We start from the raw sequence: 23,852 nt of genomic DNA, 5'->3' as shown, positions 1-23,852 counted from the left end.
AGGTAAAAGTGTCCCCTTCAGTGGTACAAGAACACAAGACCATTTCAGTCTGTTGTGTGGGCATGGAGTAGCTAGAAAATCACTCCCTGCTGATATGGAAATGAGGTTAGGAAGCTGTTGGGCTGGGGGAACTTCAAAATATGTTTGCTTGAGGATCTTTGTTTGGCTTTTTTTCTTCTCACCATAATAAAAATTGACTCCAATAACTGCTGCTAGCTGTCCATAAAACTTGTGTCAGAATATATTATATGCATTTCGATTCCTACAGAAAGCTAATAATGCAGGGTATGTCCCACTAGAGGGAACATTTGTTTGCGGGGTGGGGGGGGATGAAAAAAAAAAAAAGAAAAAAGCAATCCACCTGGCCTTTGAAACATTCCACGTCTGTCCAAAGGACTGCAGAGAATAATTATAGGTGCTGTACTATTATACCAAAAATATCACTGGAGGAGCCTTGTTGACATTTAATCGTTCAGAACTGGAAGTCAAAATAGTAGTGAGCTTTTGTTTCAAGTAGTGCTGCTAAGAAAAATAGCTGAGAAGGTGAAAGCTTGACTTAGACCCTTTGGAGCCACATTTCCTTTACGAGATGCACGGTGTTCTGGTGTGTTTTGAGTTTGCTTGATTCTCTCCTTTCTGAGGACACACTTTGCATTCCCCACTGCTCAAGGCAGGAGAACAAGACGTGAAGAGCAACGTGCTACTCCAAGTGTGCAGTAGTGCTGGTACTGGAGAGAGGAGCACCAGTAAAAACCAGAGTGCTTCTCAGCATGTCTGCAGCAAATACTGTTCACATTTGCACACCCAGTAGAGCGTGCTGGGGGTCTCTGCTCCCACACTTTCCCAAGTTAGCATAGGGATTTTGCTGTGGAAGACAGGAGTGTAAACTGCTCTCTGCCACGTTGTCATGTTTGATGATTGGGCTGCATGATTTTCATTTGCTGATATATGTGATTTTTTGTGTCTCCCACCTCCCTGCTGCAGGGCTGTGCATCCTGGAACTGGTATTACCCTTTTCACTATGCTCCCTTTGCCTCAGACTTCGAGGGCATTGCAGATATGCCTTCAGACTTTGAGAAGGGCTCCAAACCGGTAGGGCTCCTAATTTATCAATTCATTCACTACTGATTTGCCCTCTCATTCCAAGTGTCCCACACCTGCTTGTCTTTTCTTAACAGTTTAAGCCTCTTGAACAGCTGATGGGGGTGTTCCCGGCCGCCAGTGGAAACTTCCTGCCGCCAACGTGGAGGAAACTCATGACAGATCCAGTGAGAATCAATCCCTCTTGTATTCCTGTCTGGAAGCTCAGGTCATCTTGCACTGGTGTAAAGAGACCTGCTGCTTCTCACTTCAGGCAGAGAAATGCTGCAGACCAGGAGAGGAAAGGTTTTGGTAGATTGCAGTGGTTCTTCAAAATCCTTGAAAGTGATTTCTTGGAATTCAGATGTCATTTCCTAGCTCTCTTACACTTCAGATGGTTTAATTTCTTCTAGAAATCTTCCAAAACTTACTTGGGGAGCAGAAACTTACCCTAATTATATCTCTTTATTTATCCTAATTTTTCTCTCTCCTCGATTTCTTATTTTAAATCTGAGTAATGTAAGTGCCTGTCCTCACTTTGGTTTTAAATGGCTTTTAATGAAAGCTGTTTCTGTTATCAAAGACCTTTCTGTTTGGCACTATGTAACATTCTGAACCCATGTCAGAGTTGACTTTAAGGGTGATTTTTTTTAATTCTAGGAATCAAGCATCATTGACTTCTACCCTGAAGACTTTGCTATTGATCTGAATGGGAAGAAATATGCTTGGCAAGGTGAAACTTCAACTTTCCTTTTTTTAAATTTTTAGACATTAGTCTTAAAAACCTGTAAAAACAGAAAGAAATTGGGAAAATATCTTAGTGAGAAAACGCTGCACCAAGTCACAAAGGTAACTTGTGTTACTTGTTATGGGGACAAGTATTTTGCAGCAGGTCTATTTTTGTAAAGAAATTAGTATGAAGAGCAAATTATGATTCAGTAACTGGTTTTGGATTGGCAATGATTATTGGTAATTTCAGCAGTCATTCTAGATTTGTTCATTTGTCCTGAACTAGAGTAATCATTCTTCTGTTTTTATCACCCTCAGTGTGTAATTGTCTTTTGTCTCCTTTGCATTTAATTAATGGATCTTGTTCTACACAATCAGTGGCTCGTTAGTACTGTGCCAAAAATACTTTGGGGAATATAGAAATATTTTGGAACATACAAAGAATGAAAAAGAGCTACAGCATTTATACAACTTTTCCTTTATTTAGAGAATGTTAATTTCCAACGTCTGCCAGATTCTGTGGTTGGGTGTAATTTACACTGCAGGTAAAGTTTTAGATTTTCAGTTTGAGTGCAACAGGTTTTGTTTTAATAAAGCCACAGAAAGATCTGACTTCTGAAGCAAAAGTGTGATTCCTTCAGATTCCCACTGTTCTAGCTGTTTCTTGTCTAAGGAATCTTATCAGAGCTTGCCATGCTGGTGTCTGTTTTTGGGGATGTTCTGGGTTTTTTCAACAAGTGGGAGGAAACACTGTTTTGGTTTTGCCAGGTGTAGCATTGTTGCCCTTTGTGGATGAGCGACGCCTCAGAGCTGCCCTGGAGGAAGTGTACCCTGACCTCACTCCTGAAGAGAGTAAGAGTTGGGGTGTTGAGTCAAAGAATTGGGGTATTTCATTGCTACCTATGAATTTCACCATAAATGAATGAACAAGGTGTCCTCAATGTTTGGTTGGGTGGAGTTTATGACAGAATCTTCCTCAGGGGTTCTGCTGGTAATCAAAGTGATCCTCAGTGGATTTGTTTTGTAAAACTTGTTCGCTTATAAATGCTTACATTTGTTTCTTTGTTCTACAGAAATAACATCTGGTTCTTGTGGGTAAACTGTGGAGGTGTGTGCGGTTTGGGGTTGGTTTTTATCATTGCTGTCTGTATCTGCAGTGTTACTCTATTCTAAATTCAGCATTCCTCCACTGAACACAAGATTCCCATTATTTTACTGCCTGCCAGCTGTCCCTGGGACCAGATACATCCTGCTCTTGGAAGATACTGTGTTTCCTATGTTCTCAGGAAACGTTCAGAGCTTTCTCCTAAATCACGGTGAAACTTGGATTTTGTGGAGGTGTCACCAGGACAGCATTGTTGGTTTGCTGCATTCCTTCCTTCCCTCTTTCCTCTGAACTCTTGCCCCATTCCCATAATTTCTCCAGGCAGGAGGAACAGCCTTGGCAGTGATGTTCTCTTTGTTGGGAAGCACCATCCACTCTGTGACTTCATTGTGGAGCAGTACAAGACCAAGAACACAGAGGTAGGTTGCACTTGTTGTTTAGTGGAAATGGTGAGATGGGAGGTCTGAAGCGCTGCAGCTGAAAACTTCCTCCATAGGCAGTGGACATCCCACCGGAGCTGTGCCATGGCATCCAGGGAAAGCTCACCTTGAACAACAATGCCGTCCTTCCAGATCAGTGAGTGTGGCCTTTGGGGGGTGTGTTCTTGCTGCTGGAAGACCCCTCCTGCTCTTATGGCAGCAGAAATGTTTTTGTGCTCACAAGGAGTAAATTAAAGCTCCAGACAAGACCACATCTGTAGGTCTGAGGATTCAGAGCAGGCCTATGTTACCTCCAGCACAGAGGAAATCCCCAGCAAGTGAAATTTGCATTCTATGGTCCCATTTTTAACCTCTCAACTTGGCTTTTAAAGCAGCCTCAGATATCTTTAAAATGCTCTAATGCATCTGTTTATTTGCTGAGGAGCCTTTGTTTGTTTGTCATTTTGCCTGTGGAAGGCTGATTTTTGTGTTTAGTTATTGTTTTATGAGGTAAACAAGGCCTGTGTAATAAAAGTGGTAGTGCTCAGTTCAGGCCTGGGTAATAAAAGTGGTAGTGGTAGGGTCATGTTTTGGCTTCTTTACCATTGTGTAGATGTTAATGTGGAGTGATGTGACTTCCCATTAGTGCATGTTGCCTAAAAACCCCAAAACTCTGCTTTTTATATGCTAATCTGCATTACATCGGAGAAAAATCCAGGTAATGATAGCATAGATATATTTTGGCTTTGCCCATTTAGTCTGCAGCACTAAAATCAAGGCTGTTCCCTGCTACACATATGAAGAATACTCATACTTTTAGTTTTTTAGGGAGTGCTTCCAGTTTGAGGAATGATCAGTGTAATCTTCACCTTGGCAGACACACACTCATTTCTCTGTGCTTAGAGATACAAGCAGGTGTTCAGTGTTTCATTTGCATTAAGTGCACAAACACTGGCTTGGTTGGACAGAAAATGTACCTCAGATCACTCTAATAGACATTTCTTCATTCTTGTCATGGTTGAGAAGAGTATCACCAAGTCAATTGTTCTTGGAACAGGAACAAGAAACCTTTTCCAGCCTTGCCTTCCCTAGACAGACCCTAGAAAGTCCCCACACATCAGCTGCAAAAGAGGTGACATTAAGAAATAAGGATTCAGTCACTCCAGAGCTTTTAGAAGTACTTGGTGTAGGGGAAAGGCAAGTTAACTTTGAAATAAATCTTTGCAGGCTTAGTTGACAGAGCAGCGGATGGTGAGGAATGTGCTTGGTGGTGTTTTGACCAAGGTTTTTCTCTTCACCAGGGTGGTGCAGTCTCCTGTTCCCATGCTGCGGGATCTGACACAGAACTCTGCAGTCAGGTCAGTAAACCGTGGGCTTTCATGCAAGGCTGTGCAAAGTGCAGCACTCAGAACACTGAAAATCATTTGTGATCTGCATCATTTTTATCTCAAGAGAAACACAGCTTGGTTCAACCAGAGCAACAGCTGTGCAGAGAAGTAATAAATGCTGAGTTACGCTTTGGCAGGACACTGTATGAAGGATGTCCTAAATGGCGATGTAGCTCCTGTGAGTGATGAGTTAAAGGAAAGGTTTGGCTTTCCCATCTGCCACTGTCAAGAGGCTGGAATTGTTCTGTGGTGCTCCCCATTTCTCTGTCACAAGGATTTTTTGTCCTGTCTTTGGAGGTGGCATGTGCAGTCAGGGCATTGCTCTTTAGGCTATGTAACTCTGGCTGAATTTTCCAGGGAACCATTATTCTCTTTCCTTGTAGCCTCATTCTTTCTTGCTTCTGGAAAACATGAATTCAGCTGGAAGAGTGAGATTATTCTTCTCATCTCTTTGCTTTTAGCTTTCTTGGCTATAAAGCAGTGACTACTGTTTAATTTTGACTCCATTATGCAATGACCTAATCCTCAAATACTTTCTTCTAGCATCTCATTCAAAGATCCACAATTTGCTGAAGACTTTGTTTTCAAGGCTACAGTGTTACCTGGAGCAAAGTAAGTGTCAGCTGCTAGTTTTCAAGACATTCCATTCTGATTTATCCATCTGAGTATTTGCTCTGGTAAGTACTTATGGAACTGTTCTTATTGTTCAGGAAACCTGCTCCAGTTCTGAAGCCAGGAGACTGGGAAAAAGCCAACAATGATGGCAGGCCTTGGAGACCACAGCTTGGCTTTAACAGGGACAGGAAACCAATGCATTTGGACCAGTCAGTGTTCAGAACCTTGGGGTAAGGCTATGGGGTTACTGCTGCCTTGCTGGGGTGACTGCCCTCCTTTTTCCTTTTTAAATTAAAATCAAAAAAAAGATGGGTATGGAGTCTCCAAGTTTAGGTGCTGGTTTTCCACCTCAGTGTGTGGTATTTAAATTCAATATTGCTGAAAACTGAACATTACAGTGATTTTGCAGTAATGCCTTGTTTGCTTTTTTGATTTTTCCCCCTCCTTGATAATTCTAAGTTACTTTCCTGTTGTTTGGGTTTTTTTTAAAACTTGTTTGGTGGATGCTTGTTTGTAGGTACAACGAAAATGTTATTCACAAGTGATAATTAAGACTGCTAATGAAGACAGTAATGTCTTTTAAGCTTTTATAAACAAAGAAGCTTTAAAAATTAAATGGATTTCTATATTGGGAAGTGCAAGGAGCCATGCATTTATCAGAGCCAGAGGAGAGAGTGTTTTAAAAAAGACTGGCAAATAAAGTTGGACTCTGGAGTGTCTCCTTAGGAAGAGAAAATACCTTCTTCATCCTACAGCCCTGGGGGAGCTGCAAGAAGGAAAAGCAACCCCTTTTAAGAAGGAAAAGCAGAGCTGTCCTGGGGCTGCACTTGAGAACCTTTGTGCATGTCACAGTCACAATAAAAAGCACAGCTGTGCCATTGGAAACCTGAGCATTTCCCTTGGAGCAGCTCAGCTCCCCAGGCCCCTTTGTGTCAGGATGTGCCTGGGCCCTGATCCACCAGTGCATCCCTGGCCCAGTGGAAAGAGATGGGGCATGGGATAGGCGGGGAGGCAGCTGTGCTGGGATATGGAGCTCACCACAGCATCCTGACCTGCTGCCTTGCCATTTTGTCCCATAACAGGCACACGATGCCGAGGGACAGGGGCATGCCAGGGATGTACCCCAACGCTGTGCCACTCGGAGCCTACGGCAGCCCCTACGCCAGACCCCTCATGGGCAGCCAGCAGCAGATCCCCAAACTGCTGTCAAGTAAGTGCCCTCTGCTTCCTGCTTCTCACAGCTGGGTTGGTGTAAACATCATCTCTCTTCATCTATTTCACTTACTTATCTGTGCTCTCTTTATCTATTTCACTTACTTATCTGTGCTTCATCTGGAAAGAAGAATGTGGGGAATGGGAAGGCAGAACTACCAGACAGGCATCACAAATTCATCTCCAAAAAGAGAATATTTACGTTGTTTTGGGGAGGTCTTTGGGAGCCCAGCAGTCCCTGTGCTGCTGTTCCTGCTGAGTCCTGATGTGTTGTGGGAAACTCTCCAATGTGCTCTTTTTGTCCCACGTCCCCGGACCTGATCCTGCCAATGAGGCACTCCCAAGCTCTTGTCTTTGTGGCACTTGAGTCCCTTGTGCTGAACGGGCAGCACATTTCAGGCAAATACCTCCTAGTACCATAGACTGGTTCAAACTGAGGAGGCTTGGAGCCATTGCTACAGGAGAAATCCCAGTCCATCTGTTGGCCTTGGAAAACTGTCTGGTGGCTTTCTTTGATGCGGGCTTCCCTCCCCCTGGGGAGCACCACAGCCATCGCCAGTTGCTGTTCTGCGATGTGCCTGGCAAACCTCAGAGCAGTTGGTTGGGCATTTCTTCCCTCCTCCCTGTGCTGCTTTTTCCATGAGGCAGAGGTTGCTGTGCTGCTGTTGTGTGGAGCAGCAGGGAGAGGAGCCAGGTGGAGCTGCCTCGTGGAGGCTCCTTCACCATGCAGGTCCGTGCTCCAGCCTCGCTTTCCAGAGCCACTTCCTGGGACTCTGCTTTCATGGGACACCACAGTGCTGCACACTGCAAACGTGTCCTCTGGCACTTCACCAGGTGGTGTTGTTCCTCCTCTTCTGCTAGGACTCTCCTAGGAGATTAGACTTAAAATCTGATTAACTTCTCATTTGCACTGATTGTTGTGTCAAGTCTTTGCAAATGATTATGGCAGCGGTTGACTTAGAGTTTGGAGACTGTTTCTTTCAGTGCCTCATTATTTGGGGCCTGAGGGCAGCTCATGTCCATCAGGAGAATGGATCAAACACCGTGAGGGCTGTGTTGCTTCCTAGAACCATTCCCAAAACCCATCCTGCTGCCTGACTGCAGGGTCAGGCCCCAGCCTGGCCCACCTGGGACTGTCAATGCCAAGTGAACCATGTGTGACTCAGCTCTTGTTCTACTAGGTAGAGTCAGACTTGCTTAAACCCTTGGTAGAAGAATACCTCCAGGTGACATAGCCCTGGATTTCTGCTGGGATCAGCCTTTTGGATGTTCACCTGCCCAAAGATCATAACACATCCTGGATTACGGATTGTGTGGGTCTGGTGCCAAGCAGATCTGTGAAGATGAGGCGTGTCAACAGCTCCCCAAACCCCACTGTAGTGAGGCTCTTGCTGAGTGGGAGCAGTCTGCCTGCACAGTGTGGTTGGGAATTCATGAGCACTTGGGCCAATTTCCCCCAACAACATTCTGCCTGGAGTCCCCAGAGGTGTTCCTAGATCTGGTAGCACCTCTTCAGATGCACCTAAGCATCTTCTTCCCTTTTGCAGTCACCTCTTCAGTCCCCAGGTGTCTTCATCAAAGCACCAGTACCTTCAGCTGGAAAATCAAATCAGGAGAAATGGGAAGGCCTCTTGGATGACACAAGGTTCTCTCCAGTGTCCAAGTTGTGTTCATCAGCTATACTGTTGTGAGAGAACTGCAGTTGTGGTGTGGCCAGGCTGGGAGGCACCTGGAGCCCACACATTCCTGAAAAACCACGGCTGATGCGGTCGAACCCCCCCGCATTCAGTGGGACTGGTGCAGAGCAACTTAGTGTGTGCTGTTTTCATGCACATGTGGTAAAATCAGCCTCCAGAAGGGCGATTCGGTCAAGCCAGGAGCCAGCTCCTCCTCAAGAGCCTCAGGGCTGGGGGTGTTTCTCACCAGTGCTCCCTGATTTGCCTTGGATGTGCCAATTTTCAGCTGATGAATAATTGTCTGTGCTGATAACTTGGGGAGTCAAGTGCAGAGTGGCACCGCTCTGGGAGTGGCAGGTTTGGCTCCTGCAGTGCAGGACATCTGATTTATAACTTGCATGGCAGGCAGTAAACTTGTCAATTAGCTGCCTTGGAAAAGTGATTTTGATTAGTGCAATCAGTAAACACAAAATCTTCTCTTTGATTGCCACCCTGATTAGATAAATTGTTACTTGAGGAGCTGCTAGACAAGGCAGTTTCTTTGGCCTTATAGCTCTGGGAAACACCTAAGTTTTGCAGCCTAAAGAAAATATTAATTGTCATTCTTTCTCCCATTTTGTACCTTTCTGAAGTGCAATTCACTGCTCCAGACTCTCTCCCTCCAAGGTTATTCCATCAGCCATACAAATGAATAGGGGGGCTTTAAATGTTTTGATGATTATTTCATTGATGGAGAAAGGTGTGGTTACAGCAGAAGAGCTGGGTCCTTGCTCACATGGAGAGGAAGGGTCTGGAAACAAGATGTTGCCTGTGTTTCTGTGCTGTTGCTGTCTGTGAAACTTGCAGAGAGTCATTTTAGGATATTTTTGGTTGAAAGTTGTGGCACTCATGGACTGGCCCAAAATTTTTAAAATAGTTTAAGCTCCAGTTGATAAATTTATCCTTTTCCCCTAAAGCAGCATTATAGATTCCATTGCCCTCCCCTTGTATTCCAAAATACACATGGCTTTGTGTGGGTGCAGCCTGTTCAGTCCTGGAAAAGCCCTTGAGATTCCCAGGCTGATCAGCAGGGAAGTGCCACTTCCGTACCCTCAGTCCTGGTCTGCTTCAGGCTGGAAATTGGCTGGAAAAGAGGAGCTAAGGAGCATTGGTTGGCAGCTCTGTGTGTGCCTGGGGGTGTAAAAACAGGCTCATATCCTGGTTAATGGGGTTGTTTGTATAGGTGTAAAGCTGAAAAAATAACCCTGCATGGGGGATAAATGAAGAATTATGGGCTGGATTGGCTCTGCCCAGCAGGCTCCCAGGAAGAGCAGAGCTGCTGGGGCTGGGAATTTATTTGGTGTTCTCTTTGCTGGGGCTGGGACAGACAATCCAGCCAGAGGTAGGAGAGAGGCGCAGACTTATTTATTTTATGTTTCCCCCTGCCCCTTTCCAAGGGAGGCCAGGCTTCCATGTCCTGGCCCCTGGCAGCACAGCAGGGTGCCTGCCATTATCCAGCTGCTGGAACCAGCTGTTGGAATTAGGTCACACTTGAAGGCCATTGAAAGCCATCAAAGGTGTCAGTGAAACTGGAGCTTTTGATTGACATTGGCCCCGAGTGCTGGGGGCTGCCTGGGTGCTTTTGAGGAGCTGCTGCTTTTATCCTGTTTGCTGACCAGGTTATTTAGAAGGACAACAAGCATTTAATTGCGGGCCCTGTTAAAGCAGTGTTGCTCCTGCTTTGCCTTTGTGTAGGGCTGGTTTGGGTGGCACAAACAATGGGTGAGTGGGTGGTCTCCTGCACGCCAGCACTGGGGCTCTGGCCAACGTTTTACCCAAAAAGGCTTAATTCAGTCTGATTCCATTATGAGACATCATTAATAGTTTTTTATTAGTGTATTATCACTGCCCACAGTAACTCTTAAATGCACCTTTACCATCTTTAGTGATAATGTATTTATATTTTATTTTAATGAATGCTTTGTCCTTTGCATCCTAAATATAACTATATTTACCCAAACATGAATAAAACAGAATCATCCACTTTATTCCATCCTCTGGCCATTGTTTTAGTTGCCTTTATGGAATAACTTCACCCAGTCAGAGGGAAACTGGCCCATATTTTGACTTTGACATCTTTGTTGGTCACAAACATGGTGTGTTGTGGTAACACAGTGGTAGGTGTGTATTTGAGTGCCTGTGTCTTTTTATAGTAATGAATGTACTGGTAAGATATATAAATATTAAACTGAATTGTTAGGATGACAGACAAGGTTTTGCATCCTCAAAAATTCAAGAGGAGACACCTGTGAAGCATCTGAGCACTAACCAATGCTAGATCTAGCAATTAAAATTCATGATTCTATGTTATGAAGCTAATTGGATGTGCTAGAGCCAAAAAAGTGGCTTTTTCTCTGTGGACAGCAGGAAGCCATGACTTGGAGTGTATTTGTGGCACATCCAGCCTGAGCTTTCCTGTTTGGCTTCCCAAAAGCAGCTCTGGGGCACTCAGAGGAGTGAGCACAGCTCATGAGTTGTACTTGCTCTCTCTTATTTTGTCATCTCATTTTGCCCTCCAGATCTTCGGCCCCAGGAGTCCTGGAGAGGTCCCACACCCTTGTTCCAGCAGACACCACAAAGGTAAGGCAGGAGGGATGTGAAATGTGCCCACCAGGGTGGACTGGGCTCTGCCAACCATCCCAATGTTTGCTTTTCCCTTCTGTGTTTGGAATATCGTGGTTTAAAATTGTGTAAATCGTGCTGTATGAGAGGTTTTTTGAGTTAATTAATGTCCATGATTTATTGATGTTTTGAGAGCCCACTACGTGGTGTTCATCCTTTAAAAGACTCTAGTACTTTGTATTAAAAAAAAAGGAGGGAAAAACACTTTCCATTAAAACTCAGGCTTCAAAATTAACTTTACTGTTGGTGCTTTGGTACTGTTCTTGGTTCTTTGGCCTTTATCTTATTGAAGCTTTTGAGATACTATGAAATTGAACACAGAGAGCTTAAAACTGCATTAGATTTTGGACAGGCTAAACAAATTTCTTTTTAGGAGGGCTGTGGAGCTTAATGAGGCATAAATAATGGTGTTCCTCTTTTATCATTCCTGTGCCACAGCCGCAGCATTAGCACAGACCAGCCATTGATTCTTGCTACAAACCTCTTGAAGTCCTAATCAGCTTCTTTGGTACAAGTTTTTCAGGCCTGACAAGCCCATTGTAGGGCAGTGTCACTGTAGGTCAGTAGTTATTAGTTGCCACTGAAAACAGTTTCTTTAACTACTTAAGGCTGAACTGAATTAAATGCAGAAGGGACTCAGGGAAGGATTATGGAATCTGCAACCCAATAAGTGCCATCAAATAGAAGGAATGTGACATGGTTTGATAATCACGGATGTTTTACATGCGTCCCCTCATGGATGGCTTGTGTGTCTTCTGGTGGGGTGGGCTCAATAAACCCAGACTACCTGTGTCAGCTATGAATAATGACATTTATTTATGTTTATGGAGGAGGGAGAGAAGTTTCTGCTCCAATGCCCAGCTTTTTTCCCCCTGGGTTTATTTGCAAATGTTTCACCATTGAAAATATGGGCTTTGGGGGAATTTATTGAGCTCTCCACAGTCACTTTCCATGGCAACCATTTTGATCCCAAATGAAGTAAGCCTGGCTCCCTTGTCCTGTGCCTCATCTGTGTGGAATATTGTACGGCAAGATTAATTCATAATGCCAACTTTAATACTGCTTGGGCCATGGGAGTTGCCACTCCCACCCCTTAATTAAATCCTATTTATGTACTTTTATTTGTGAAGGACTGCTGCAGGTCTGTCACTTACCACTGCCTTTCCTTTGTAACACTGTGCAGGGTTTATGAAAAGCTCTGCCAGCACTGAGGATAAGTAGTTTTGCTGTGTTCTTCGAAGGTTTTGGATTTGGGGAACAGATCAAACGTGCTTAGAGCCAGTGTTTAGTTGCTGTACAGAGGCAAGCACAGAGACTTAAGCAGAAGGTTAAACACAGAGACACTTGGTACAGGAAAAAGCAACTGAACCTGTTGAAGGCAGCTTAAGTTTCCTATTCTTTCCCTGGGAGCTGCTGGTTCTCCAAACTGCTGCCCCCTCTTACTGCTGCAGCTGTCCAGGAGCAATAGGTGCCATCACAGAGAGGAGCCAAGGATTTCTGCTCAGGGAAGGAAGGAACCGAGGGAGAAGCCAGCCCTGCTCCAGCCCTGTGGGATGGAGTGGGTGGGCAGGAGGCTGGGATATCCTGGATTCACCAGTCTGAGTAAGGGATAAGCAAGGAGCCCTCTCCCTGCCAGGTGTTCTATTGCAGGGATGGAATGGTGCAGCAGGGGCTAAATTGGCTCTTCCTTCCCAGGCCTGGGGAGAAACACCAGGAGTGTAAAGCTGCTTCTCCATAATCCAGCCATTCTTGTCTCCTGTGCAGGATTTCTTGCTTTTAAACCTAGTGGTGCACCTTGGTGTGCAGCAGGAAAACTGAATTTTGGGTACCTCTCCCCTGTCCTGACATTTCAGGACACTTCAGAGGTCATTTTCATGCTCTTGAGCCAGTCCAGAGTTTATAGAGAGAGATTTGCTACCTGGCTGATGAAAATGTGTCATCTGGTTGAACAGATCTTTTTTGCTTAACATATTCATAGAAATAATTTCCAAAGTGGCTGGGGTGTGAAGACGGGAATGTTTTCCTGTGTAAATTCTCCTGAATTTAGCTGACCTGGCTGAATGTGTTTGAGTTGATGTAACTCTGGACAGTGCCTGTGGGTAACCGCCAGTGTGAGCTACTGGGGTGTTTCAAGTGGCACAGCTCTTTTTTTGATTACAGCTTTGCTGTGTACAGATCTCTACCCTCAGGTGATTTAGATCACCAACCAACCAGTGTCCCAACAAAGCAGTGATGTTAGTTGTGTTGTGTTTAATTTATTAAATATCTCAACTTTTCACTAAATAGCACTTTAAAAGTTTAAACTCTCTGCCAAATAAAAATTAATGTCAAAAGAAATTTGTGTCAAACTTCCCCACTCCAGGCATGAAGCAAGAGCTGGCCTGTGAGCCTCAGTCATATTTATCACCAGCACTTGTTGCAGAGGCAGAATGATTATTAATGAAAACCCTGGAGCTGGGTCTATATAGGTAATTCCCTGTAGTTTTCCTTATGGCTGAGGAGTGTATTTTTGCTGGAGAGTCTGCTGTTTTCTAGGAATCATTAGGGGAAAAAACTTAGTACACAAAATACTAAATCAAAAGAAGTGAGTATGAACACAGGATGAACTTAGAACGTTGATTTTTTTTTTTTTTTTTTTTTTTTTTTTTTTTTTTTTTTTTTGAGAGTTTAGTCCCCACAAAAGCAAAGTGTTCTTAGCTTTAACTACAGCATGGCTCCTTTGAGGGGTGGTGTGTAGTGCAGAAGGTAAACCTGGGATGCAGAGCCTCTGTTCCCTGCTGTCCCCATCCCAAACCTGGGATGCAGAGCCTCTGTTCCCTGCTGTCCCTGTCTCCCTCCAGGCTGGCCCTGCTCTGCTCAGCCAAGTCCCTCTTCAGTAGGGGTCAGGAAGGATTAACCGTCTCCACTCTCCATGTTTTTCCCTCACAACATCATACTGTCCTGCAGGACCCACCTGCCCTGAATCCTTTAAGGAATTGTCCCTCAGCTGTAACAACTGGATCATGGCTGTAGCATTTCCCTAAATATTTTGAATCAAACAATACTGGACGTGTTCTACCTGTTGCTTTCTAATTATGATGTTGGAATGGGTACTTGAAGGAAATGAAAACATTTCTTGCTGTGGGTAATCCAGGATGGCAAACTGGGCCATAATGGATGTCGGATCTGTGTTCCCATATAAACTGTACACCAAATGTCAGTCAGCCCGTGCCAATTAGTGCTTATGTTGCTAGGTCACCGTGGTCAATTGAAAATGGCATCAATAGAACTTGAAAAGGTTTCTTCCCGATCAGACCTCCTGACATATTGAGCAGAATAATGGATGGGAAAAAGCAGCCAAGGCCCCTACCCTAGATTCCGAATGCTCGCCGTAAGAATTCATTTGCAACCTGCAATTAACTGGGAAGAATGGGCTCCCAGAAAGAGTCTGGGCGTTCAAAGAAAGCTCCTGGCTCCCATGTGGCACATGTTTACTCCTGGGGTGCTGGGGAGCTTTTGGGATCGGCAGATCTGCCCCTGCAATAAAAGGTGCGTGGAAGCCTTCCAGGGAATTGGAAAAATGTGCTGTGTGCAGCCAAGTTTGCGCAGCTTCCAAGCTGTGCCGAAGGAAGAGGTCAGCAAAGCGACCTTTAGGAGGATTTGGGAAGACATTCCCTGCTCCTGGTTTCTCACTAGCACTTGGCTGTCCATGCTCAGCTTGGAGACAAAGCCAGGAGTGTGTCCGTGCTGTGGGATGCTCTGCAGGAGCCCAGTTCCCACTGCAGTGTTCTTTCCTTGCACAGAACCTCTGGAGCTGCTCCTCTCCTCGCCTGGAACCGCATGCTGCCATCCCCAAACCAGTTCCAGCCAGCTCAGTACCAGGGGCTGGGGCCCATGGGATACCCACAGAGACCCGAGGACCGCATGGACAGGGGCAGACAGGTAGGAAAGTGGGGCCCCACGTGGTACTCTATGTTCCCCTCCCAGCCAGTTCTTTTCCCTCATGTGGCATGGGCAAGCGTGCTGAGCTGGATTTAGTGTCACTGTGTCACCACACACAGGTGGGTGACTGCCCAGCCTCGGCCAGCACCTCTGGCTGTACTCCTCGCACAAGGCCCATGCTGGGGCTGCACCACCAGTGTCCATGAAATGGTCACTCTCCTCCTGCAGCCTGAGGCAAGCATTCCCGCCAGTCTTCTTCTTCCACAAGAAAATCTGCCCACTAGACCTTTTGGGTTCTCTCCAGCATGTTTAAAATGTAGATTCTTATAGCTTCCTGAGTTTCTCCCCTGAAGTGCTTATTGGCTTTCTCTGAGCTGAAAACCTCCTTAATGCAAATGTTGGGCTCTCATAGCCAGAGGAATAAGCATGTGGAAATAGCTCTGTGCAGTTAAAAGGAAACAAGCAGTTGTGAGGGGAGAACCTCATCCAAAATTACAGGTGATTTGATCAGCAGTTCATGAAAATGCCACAGACTGAAAATGCTGCTTGAAAGTAGCAGGTGACTCAATGTTTAGGGAATTTTCTGGAGGGTGTGATCCCAGTAAAACATATCTGCATATGCCGTTGTACCAGAACTCTGGGTGTTTACACTGCTAAACTCTCGTTTTAAATGAATTTTGGATATCTAGTTTGAACACCTAGTTCTATTGCTGTTTGTGGAAATCAGAACTGTGGGAAGGTTAGTGACCAGTCCCAGGAAGGAGGAGGTAACAGCCCGATTGCCCGGTCCTTTATGTGGAAATTAAGGCACAAACTGTTGGAAATGTGCCTTCTGCTGGGGCCTGATTCAGCTCAGGACAAGTCACTTTTTAATCACTCCTAGTTTTAATTTTCTCTGCCAGCCTGCTCACCTGCCCAGTACCCAGATATGTGTTACATGGCACAGCACCAGTACTAATGCTTCCAGCAGTGGTTGTGACTGGAGGCAGAACTCATCAACAAGGGTCATAATCACAGGGAAATAATGGGGCCTGAACCTTGAGCTCTAAAATACATTTTAAATTTGGATGAGGCACATTGATAGGATCAGATTTCAGAAATCTTACATTTTGTGCCACACAGGTTTACCCAAATCCAGAGCCAAAGGAATAAATCCCTGATGGCGCTAATCCATAGCAAGGGCTGCTGTGCTCCCGGGTAAAAATTGAGGGAGGATCTTTGTGCCGCTGGAGTCTGGACAGGGTTTAATTAGTCTGGGAAACGGACTCTTGGAAAAGCCTGTCTGCCATGGCACACCCTCCTCTCCCCTTTCTCCCAAGCAGGATACACCTGCTAAAGGAATCTGTGCTTGGAACACTTAATTCCCAACCTTAAATTGTTGTGCCCAACAGCTGGAATCATGAGGAGGAGCAGGAATAAACCATTTCCAGCAGGGTTTGCAGTGGGGGCCCAGGGAGGGTATCTCTGTTAATTCCCACTTTGAAGCCCTGTGGGCATCCACAGCCTGGGTAAAGGTGTGGTCTTGCCCAAAATTCCCCCAGTGCTGGCATGGACCCACCTGCGGGTGCAGGAAACATTAAACCCAGCAGTGACAACCCTTTTATTTTTATTCACATACATGATGAGTTCATGGTTAAGCACAAATCTTTTAGCGCCAGTGAATTTGCTTCATTAAAAAATTCCCCTTGCAGTTGTGCTGCAACTGTTTATCTGCTTTTAATTTTCTTTTTTCTTTTTTTTTTTTTTCTTTTTTTTCCTGTTCTTGTTATTTTTAAATGAACTTTCAGATGTCATTATTTCTTCGAGGCTGGAGTGAAATGAGAAAGTACCTGAAAGGGTTTAGGGTGCCAGCCTAATCATTGAATCCGGCCTTGCTGCCTGAAAATTTCAAAGCTTTAAAGCCTTGAAAAGGGATTCAAGTGGAACTGGTGACACGTAGCAGCATAAATAATTATCTTTGGGCCCTTTCACCTCTGAATTCTTTTTTTATGGCATACAGAACATGGTCTGAAGAGGTTAATAAACGTGCTGCTGCAGAGTGCTTACAAAATTAATGCAGCTGCCATGGATCTGGGGGGCTCCCTGGGAGTGGGGCTTTGCTGCCTTCCAGCTCTCCCAGAGAACCAAAGAATGAGCTTGCTGGGGTGGTGCAGGTGTTGGGCAGTTTTTTCCAGCCCGGAGCAGCACAAAACGGAGCGTCCACATCCACGGCTGCTGCAGCACTACCAGACCTCCGCTTTGTCCTTCCCTGCTGATGGTTTGGAAGGGATTTTTAAGGGATGTAGACAACTTGTTTCCTTTTTTAATTGAGTCATCAAGGCTGGAAACAAACCTTCCTTGCATGGGCAGGCTGCAAGAGCCTCCCTGGCAGGTCTGCTCACCAGCTCCACGGTTTCCGTGGTTATCCCAGCCACCGTGTGCTGTGATGAAGAGAGATTTCTCTTTTAAAGGAAGGAGCCCCTTTTTCCCTCCACACCCAAAATCCCCGAGTAAAGAGCAAATCAAGCCTGTAGCTGGTGTTGGTGCATCACCTTTAATTAACTTGCTGGTCTCTGCAATGTACCAGGTTTGGAAATAATTTTAAATGCTTCGGGGGGCTCTGCGAAAATTTCAAATGGATTTTCTCTTTGGATACTTGATGTACCAAATGCCTGAATTTAAGTACAAATATACATCTAATTTGGAGTAATTTCCAAAGTGGGATTCAGATCCCTTTGACCTCTTATTAGGGCAAACAAGTGCTGGAAAGCGCCTCTTCTGCAACAAATACAGCTTTCGTTTTTCCTTAAAATACTTTTGTGTAAAAATGCTGAGTGTGAGCTGCCCCATGTCCCTGGCTCCAACATTTGTGTCTTTGCTGCAGACAGAGCACAGCAGAGGTGTCACATATGGGTGACACATATCCACCCCGCAATGCTGGCTGGGGGTGGATTTATTTGGGATTCCAAAGCTGGTGCTGCGCAGCTCTGCTCTGCACCAGGGGATCCAGCCCCAGCCTGTGTTTCTGAGAGACTCCACAGCTGGGTGAGGGATGCTTAGCCCTGCCCCTGGCACCTCTCCGTGCAGAGGATGTTTTGTCCCTGTTCTGTATGGCGCCTCAAGCTCACCCCACTTGTGCTGCTAATCCCAAAAATAAATGCTTGCTTTTGTTTGTTTGTTTGCAGGTGTATGGCCCCGGGAGGCCCTACCCGCTCCCACCTCCTGCAGGAAGGTACAGCTGGAATTAGCTCCTGCCTCCTGGTTTTTTTGAAACATGGAAAACGTCTGGGTTTTTTGCTTTTGTTCTTTTTATTATTTGTGGAGCAACGGGGGGGGGGGGGGGGGAATGAAGCTGTTAAGCACCGTCCTTGTAGTTTTTAAACAGATGCCTGTTTTAAATGTGCACATTTCTTACGGACCTGATGATGATTTCTTGGGAGGGACTGGAAGGAGCGGATTGCTGTCAGATGAGGTGGGAGTGCTGCATTGTCCTTACATATCCACGCTGTGCCGAGCACTGCCTGAACATCTGAACTCCAAACATCCTCTACTCCACATACAAGAGCCTGAAAACAGACACAGAGTTGGAAAGAATGCCCAGAAATGGGATTTTATGAACTCTCGGGGCAGACTCAGCAGGCAGTTAGTGGCACGGAAAGACACAGCCCTTGCTGCTCCTCGGCAGGTGCTTCCTTCAGTTTTTTGGACTCTGAAGTAAATTTTTTTATGTGTGCCTGTTTCTGAGGTGGGTTTTGTCGTGGCATAACCAGGCAGGGGCCATGGGTTTGTCTGTTTGATACCTAATTTTAAATGGCTGTGAAGAGCAGAAATTCCATTAGTTTTTAGCAGTCTTTCTAGGGATTTTCTGTGTGAGTGTACCAAATCAGTAAATATTTTTATTTGCTTTATAAACTGGCTTTTGAAATTGTGAGCAGTGGTGTTTGGTTAATTTCCAGCCCCCTCCAGAGCCTGTTTGTTTCTTTTACCTGTGTACACACATTCCTGCTGATTTATTGGAAAGCAATTCCTCCAACCTCTAGCATTTAAAATCTTTGTTTAATTTTAAAAAAAAAAAAAAGGAAACTGAGGAGAGCATCTAGTTCAGCTTTCCCTTTGGACTTTTCCATTAAATCCAGGTATTCTGTAAATCAGTAAAGTTCCCAGCCCCGCTCTTGCCCCGACTCCTTGATGCTCCCTTCTTTCCAATCATCCAGGTATTAATCACTAGCAACTGGGGGGAAAGCCTTGACACCCCCGTTTAACCTTGGAAGGAAGAAATCATCAGCCTGGCTTCATTATTTTCAAGTGATGGAAGGTGGAGCAGAATCCTTCATTGTGATGCGGTGTTCATGGGCTGGGAGCTGCCAGCCCTCCCCAGGACCTTCTCCCGTGGCTGGGAAAGGATTGGGATGCTCTAAAAGAGGCATTTTGCTTTTCCAGCAGGACAAAACCAGCTCTGAGGGTGCATTTTCATGGGAATGGGCTGAAGGAGGGAGTGGGGTGGGTCACCTATGTTCCAAAGGTGGATCGACCCGGGTGCTGTTGGCTTTGTCCCTTGTTCCCATTTTTTGGGGCACAAAGACTCTGGGTAAACACTTGTGGGGCTGCTGTGGGAAAGGCTCATCCCTGCAGGTTTCACCTTGCCCAACCCTTCACCCCCCTTGCGGTCTGATCCCAAGTGGAGCCAGCCTGGGCCCTGGGAGCTGCGCTGCTCACTCGGACCCTCGGAGCGATGCTCAGAGCAGCACACTGGCTTAGTTTCCTCAGCTCTGATGCAGGGCTGGGATGCAGGACCTAGCCAGGCAGCACCATCTTTCCCGGGGCTCTGCTTCAGTTGCATGTGCCCCCAGCTGCTGGAGGGCCTGGGGGTCACCCTGGGACAGCAATCCTGTGGTGTTCCTCAGGCTATTTTTCTGACAGATAAATTTTTTTCCCCCAGTCTGGGGCCGAGCCCTATATATCCCCTTACATTTAAGAGAATTTGAGGCGGAAACCACTCACCGGGCTGGGCTCAGTCCCACCTCAGACACTGTGAGACCCAGCAGGGAGAAATTCTCCCTCATGGAAAGGGGAGGGAGCTGGGGGGGGGTCGTACCCGTGTGGCACCTGCCGGGAGGGAAAGGGAGTCTCTTTCCAGAAGAACAGTGGAGATTTCCTTCCTCTCCAGGTTCCTGCATGGGGCTTGGGGAGAGGTCTGGGAGCGGGTCTGTTGTCTTGCAGAGGCCAAAATCCCTATTTTCCACCTCAGAATCGTTCCTTCATGGCACAGCTGGGAGTGGAGTGACCCCCGGGGCTGGGGAGCCCGGCCAGGGTTGGGGTTCAGTGGGTCCCCCAAGGATGGGAAACCCTGGCAGAGGCGGGGGAGCACAGAATTAAATTTTGGCAGCTGACAGGGAGGCAGAAAAAGGGATTTTGAGGTTGTCCTTCAGTCCATACACCGAGAATGAAGCAGCTGACTCGTGAGAACAAGGCTTCCTTTTATTGTTTAAAATAAAATTAAAATAAAAAATAAAAGAAAGAAAACTTGCCGGAAAGTCCCGAGGAGCGTTTCCCGACGTGCGTGATTTCCTCGGAAAATGGTGCGGGGATAAACCCCGCTCCGGCGCAGCGCATCCTCCGGCACCGGCTGCTGCGGGGTCTGATCCCGGCAGGAAGCGGGATCCAGCCCCGAGAGTCACCGGGCTCTCCGTCACCTCCGCAGGGCTCTGAGCTCGTCAGGAGCTTAGCCAAGGGCCGGAGGCTTGAGGCGGTTCCGCGGGACGCGCGCCCCGTCCACGCACGGACATTCATTAACTGCACGGTATTTAATAACAACGAGAAAAACGGGGTTTTCCCCTTAAATCCGAGCACCGGCGCTTCAGGGCTCTCCTGCCACAGCTCCCGCCTCAACTGAGCTGCGACTCAATTTACCTCAGATAGCGGTAAGAACGGAATGGCATTCCGGGGCACCCCCACGAAATTAATTCGGCCGAGATGAGTTGCGCTTCAGAGGATTTACTGTGGCGCTCCGCGGAGCTGTCGCGGTACGCGCCGGGGCTCCCGGGCTGCGCTACCGCCGGGGAGAGAGGCCGGGCCGGAGCGCGGCCCCGCGCTGCCCTGGCTGCCCTTGCCCCGTCGAGAGGAGCTCTCCGCGGCCGGGACACGGAGGCCGGACACGCGTGCATACCAGCACTCACACAATTCACACTGACGCACACTCACGCAAGCCCTCGGTGCTGTCGTCGGGGCCGTTTGTCCAAAAACAGGAGAGACTTAAAAAAAACTCGGAAGGGAGGCTGGGAGGGGACCGGGGGTCAGGCGGCCGTCGGCGATCCCCGCGGGTACCGGGCAGGGCGATGCGTCCGGTGCCGGAGGAGCGGGGCTGTCGGAGGAACGCGCACGGGACGCACCGATTACCACGTCCTGCCGTAGAGCAGGTTGGGGCTGACCATGCCGCCGTTGTAGTCGACGCCGGCCGAGTCCAGGGGGGCCAGGGGAGCCACGGGGCCGTGCAGCGCCGGCGGGCTGGGTGACAGCTCCTCCAGGTCGGCCGCCTGCCCCAGCGAGCCGGGGTGCGGGTGCGCGGCGGGCGCGGCGGCGGCGGGGGCGGCGGGGGCGACCGGCCCGGGGCCCGGGGTGCCGTTGCCCGGCGGCGGGCAGGGTTTGCCGTCCTTCACCAGCACCGGCACGGCCACGCGGCGCGGCGAAGGCTGCTGGCACAAGCCGCCGCCGCCGCCGGCGCCGTCGGGGTGTAACTGCTGGGCGGCCGCCTTGTCCTTGGCCTGGCGCTTCATCTTGTAGCGGTGATTCTGGAACCAGATCTTCACCTGCGTGGGGGTCAGGTGGATCAGGCTGGCCAGGTGCTCCCGCTCCGGCGCCGACAGGTACCGCTGCTGCTTGAAGCGCCGCTCCAGCTCGTAGACCTGAGCCTGGGAGAAGAGCACCCTCCTCTTCCTCCGCGGCGCCGCGTGCAGCGGCACGATGGCCTTGGCACCCTCGGCGATGCCGCTCAGGCCGCCCATGCCGGCCACGTTCATCCCCGCCGACGGGCCCATGAACCTGGAGACTGAGCGGGACGGCATGCTCAACGCCGGCCGGCGCCCGCCCCGTCGGGGCGCTCCCCCCGCGCCTGGCCGCCCCCCTTCTCCTCTGCCGCGCCCCCCGCGCCCGCACTTACTGCTGGAGTAGCGGGGGTCGCCGGCGGGCCCGTACCAGCCGCCTCCCGCCGCCGCGCCGCCCCGCATCCCCTCGGGGTAGGCAGGCAGCTCGCCCACGTTGCCCAGCCCGCCGTTGCAGTAGCCCCCGACGGCGCCGTGCGGAAACTGCGAGACGCCGTGGGGCATGTGATAGGCGGCCGCGCCCGCGGGAACGTGCTGCGGGACGGCGGCGGCAGCGGGGGCCACGGACGCCTGGCGGTACGGCCCGAGGGCCGCGCCCAGCCCGCCCGCCCCGTCCATGCCGCCGAACTTCTTGTAGCTCTCCTCCATCGGGCTGAGGATATCGGTGACCGAGAAGGGCGTCGTGTGCCTGGGGCTCAGCGACATGGCGCGGCGGGACGCGACGGGGCGGGCCGGGCCAGGCGCTGCCGCCGGCACCGCCGAGCCGTCCGCGGCGGCGGCCACCAGCCCCGGGAGCCGGTAGCTCGCCGGTTCTTTTAGCCCGGCGCCGGGTTTACGCCAGACGCGGGGGGGCGGAGCGGCGGCGGGCGGCCCCGGCCCCTCCCCGCCTCCCGCCGGCCCCCGGCCCCGGCCCCCTCCTCCCGGCCATTGTCCTGCGCCCGCCCGACGGCTCTTAAGCCCAACCACGCCAGGGCAGCGCCGAAGCGGCTCCGAGCGGCCCAGGCCCCGGCGCCCTCGCCCGTAAGTACATGCCCGGTCTCCCGATCCCCTCTCCACGGTGCGCGGCCACCCCCGGTCAGAGCGTCCCGGGGCGGCGCGGCCCCCGCCCGGCCCCGACGGCAGGAGCCGGGCAGCCCTGTCCCGTCTCCTGGCCGGCCCCGGCCCCGCTCCCGGCCCCTCGGAGCCGCTGTTACGGGGTGCGAGGCCATCGGGGCCCCTTTAGAGCCGATGCTTCGTTTGCGATTGTGTTTTCGGATTTTTTTCGGTCGTTCTTCGTTTGTTCGTTGGTTTTGGTGCAACGAAAGGCTCCCCCGGGGCAGCCCGAGCCCGCGGGCGGGGTCCGGGCCGGCTGCGGAACTCGCTCCCCCGCAACGGGAAACGGCTGCGGAGCTCCTCGCCCGGGACCCCCGCGCCCGTCGGGGCAGCTCCGCGGGGCCGCTCCCGGGGCCGCGGGGCTGAGCGGGGTCTCTGCCGGGCTGAGAGGCCGGGGCGCAGCCAGACCTCACGGCCAAAGCTGTTCCCCGCTCCCCAGGGCCGGGCACCGCCGCGACGGGGCGGGCGGAGCCCGTGTGCGGGGAGATGTGCCCGGTGCGTACCCAGGCGCGCCCGGGCCGTGCGCGGGGACGCGCGGGGCTGCGCCTTCCCCACAAATTGATAAAACTCGGTGTGTTCAGTGAGCAGCCTCCCTCCGGAGCGGCACCGCTTCCCGAGCTGCTGCCGGTGTCTGTGCAGGGACTCCCCTCTGCGGGGACTGAGGTCCTTTTTGGGAAGCCAGGGATATCCCACACCCTCCAGACTGGACCCTTCCCTTCTCAAACCCCATTTTATCCCTGATATTTTTGGAGGCTCTGCAGCTCTGTGGTGATTGTTAAAAATAAAAGATCAGAGCAAGCACGGTTTTGCGTTTTAAACTTTGTGCTCCGCACTGAAACTCTGAGGCCCCGGCGAGGGTCAGGAGTTAAACGGGTCCCGAATCTCCACGCACTGCCGTCCATATACTGCCTTCCCGACAGTTCTATTCCGTTGCAATCTTCCCACCATTCGGGCAGAATTCCTAGCACCTCCATCCGTTTTTTTTCCCCTGCACTTCTCTTCCCCTCCCCACAATTAAAAAAAAAAAAAAAAAAAAAAAAAAAAAAAAAAAAAGCCTCTACATCCTTGTGGGAGCAGCAGAGCAGCACAGGGGCTGACCTACGAGTGGGCACACTGCTGCACCTCAGAGCAACCCAGGGCAGGACACAGTTCTGTCC

General features: G+C 49.3%; 2 protein-coding genes across 2 annotated transcripts in view; one reads left to right on the top strand and one right to left on the bottom strand.

The window, feature by feature from the left end:
* Nucleotides 1–18,716, top strand: part of XRN2 (5'-3' exoribonuclease 2) — a 32,684-nt gene extending 13,968 nt beyond the window's left edge. Inside the window, exons 18-30 of the mRNA XM_021537709.2 lie at nucleotides 985–1,092; nucleotides 1,179–1,268; nucleotides 1,741–1,813; nucleotides 2,578–2,661; nucleotides 3,236–3,333; nucleotides 3,411–3,490; nucleotides 4,635–4,691; nucleotides 5,265–5,333; nucleotides 5,432–5,566; nucleotides 6,419–6,546; nucleotides 10,783–10,843; nucleotides 14,668–14,806; nucleotides 17,971–18,716. Coding sequence (XP_021393384.2) covers nucleotides 985–1,092; nucleotides 1,179–1,268; nucleotides 1,741–1,813; nucleotides 2,578–2,661; nucleotides 3,236–3,333; nucleotides 3,411–3,490; nucleotides 4,635–4,691; nucleotides 5,265–5,333; nucleotides 5,432–5,566; nucleotides 6,419–6,546; nucleotides 10,783–10,843; nucleotides 14,668–14,806; nucleotides 17,971–18,033 — 1,185 coding nt within the window. The 3' untranslated portion in view covers nucleotides 18,034–18,716. The remainder of the gene's footprint in view (nucleotides 1–984; nucleotides 1,093–1,178; nucleotides 1,269–1,740; nucleotides 1,814–2,577; nucleotides 2,662–3,235; nucleotides 3,334–3,410; nucleotides 3,491–4,634; nucleotides 4,692–5,264; nucleotides 5,334–5,431; nucleotides 5,567–6,418; nucleotides 6,547–10,782; nucleotides 10,844–14,667; nucleotides 14,807–17,970) is intronic.
* Nucleotides 18,717–21,177: 2,461 nt separating this feature from the next.
* Nucleotides 21,178–22,308, bottom strand: NKX2-4 (NK2 homeobox 4). The gene is made up of 2 exons (XM_021537633.2): nucleotides 21,942–22,308; nucleotides 21,178–21,830 (listed from the first exon to the last, which is right to left on the bottom strand). Exons 1-2 carry the CDS (start codon nucleotides 22,306–22,308, stop codon nucleotides 21,178–21,180), a joined length of 1,020 nt encoding a protein of 339 aa, XP_021393308.1.
* Between the last annotated feature and the right edge of the window lie 1,544 nt (nucleotides 22,309–23,852).

This window comes from Lonchura striata, chromosome 3, assembly GCF_046129695.1.
Source record: "Lonchura striata isolate bLonStr1 chromosome 3, bLonStr1.mat, whole genome shotgun sequence".
In the NCBI taxonomy this organism is placed as follows: domain Eukaryota; kingdom Metazoa; phylum Chordata; class Aves; order Passeriformes; family Estrildidae; genus Lonchura; species Lonchura striata.
This window is presented reverse-complemented; position numbering and strand designations above follow the sequence as displayed.

What these genes read in the sequence shown, in the direction of transcription:
- NKX2-4 (XM_021537633.2), bottom strand. Translation starts at nt 22,308, where the DNA reads ATGTCGCTGAGCCCCAGGCACACGACGCCCTTCTCGGTCACCGATATC. An exon ending in CGACCCCCGCTACTCCAGCA is followed by an intron (nt 21,831 to 21,941) that starts GTAAGTGCGGGC and finishes CGTCCCGCTCAG; the next exon opens with TCTCCAGGTTCATGGGCCCG.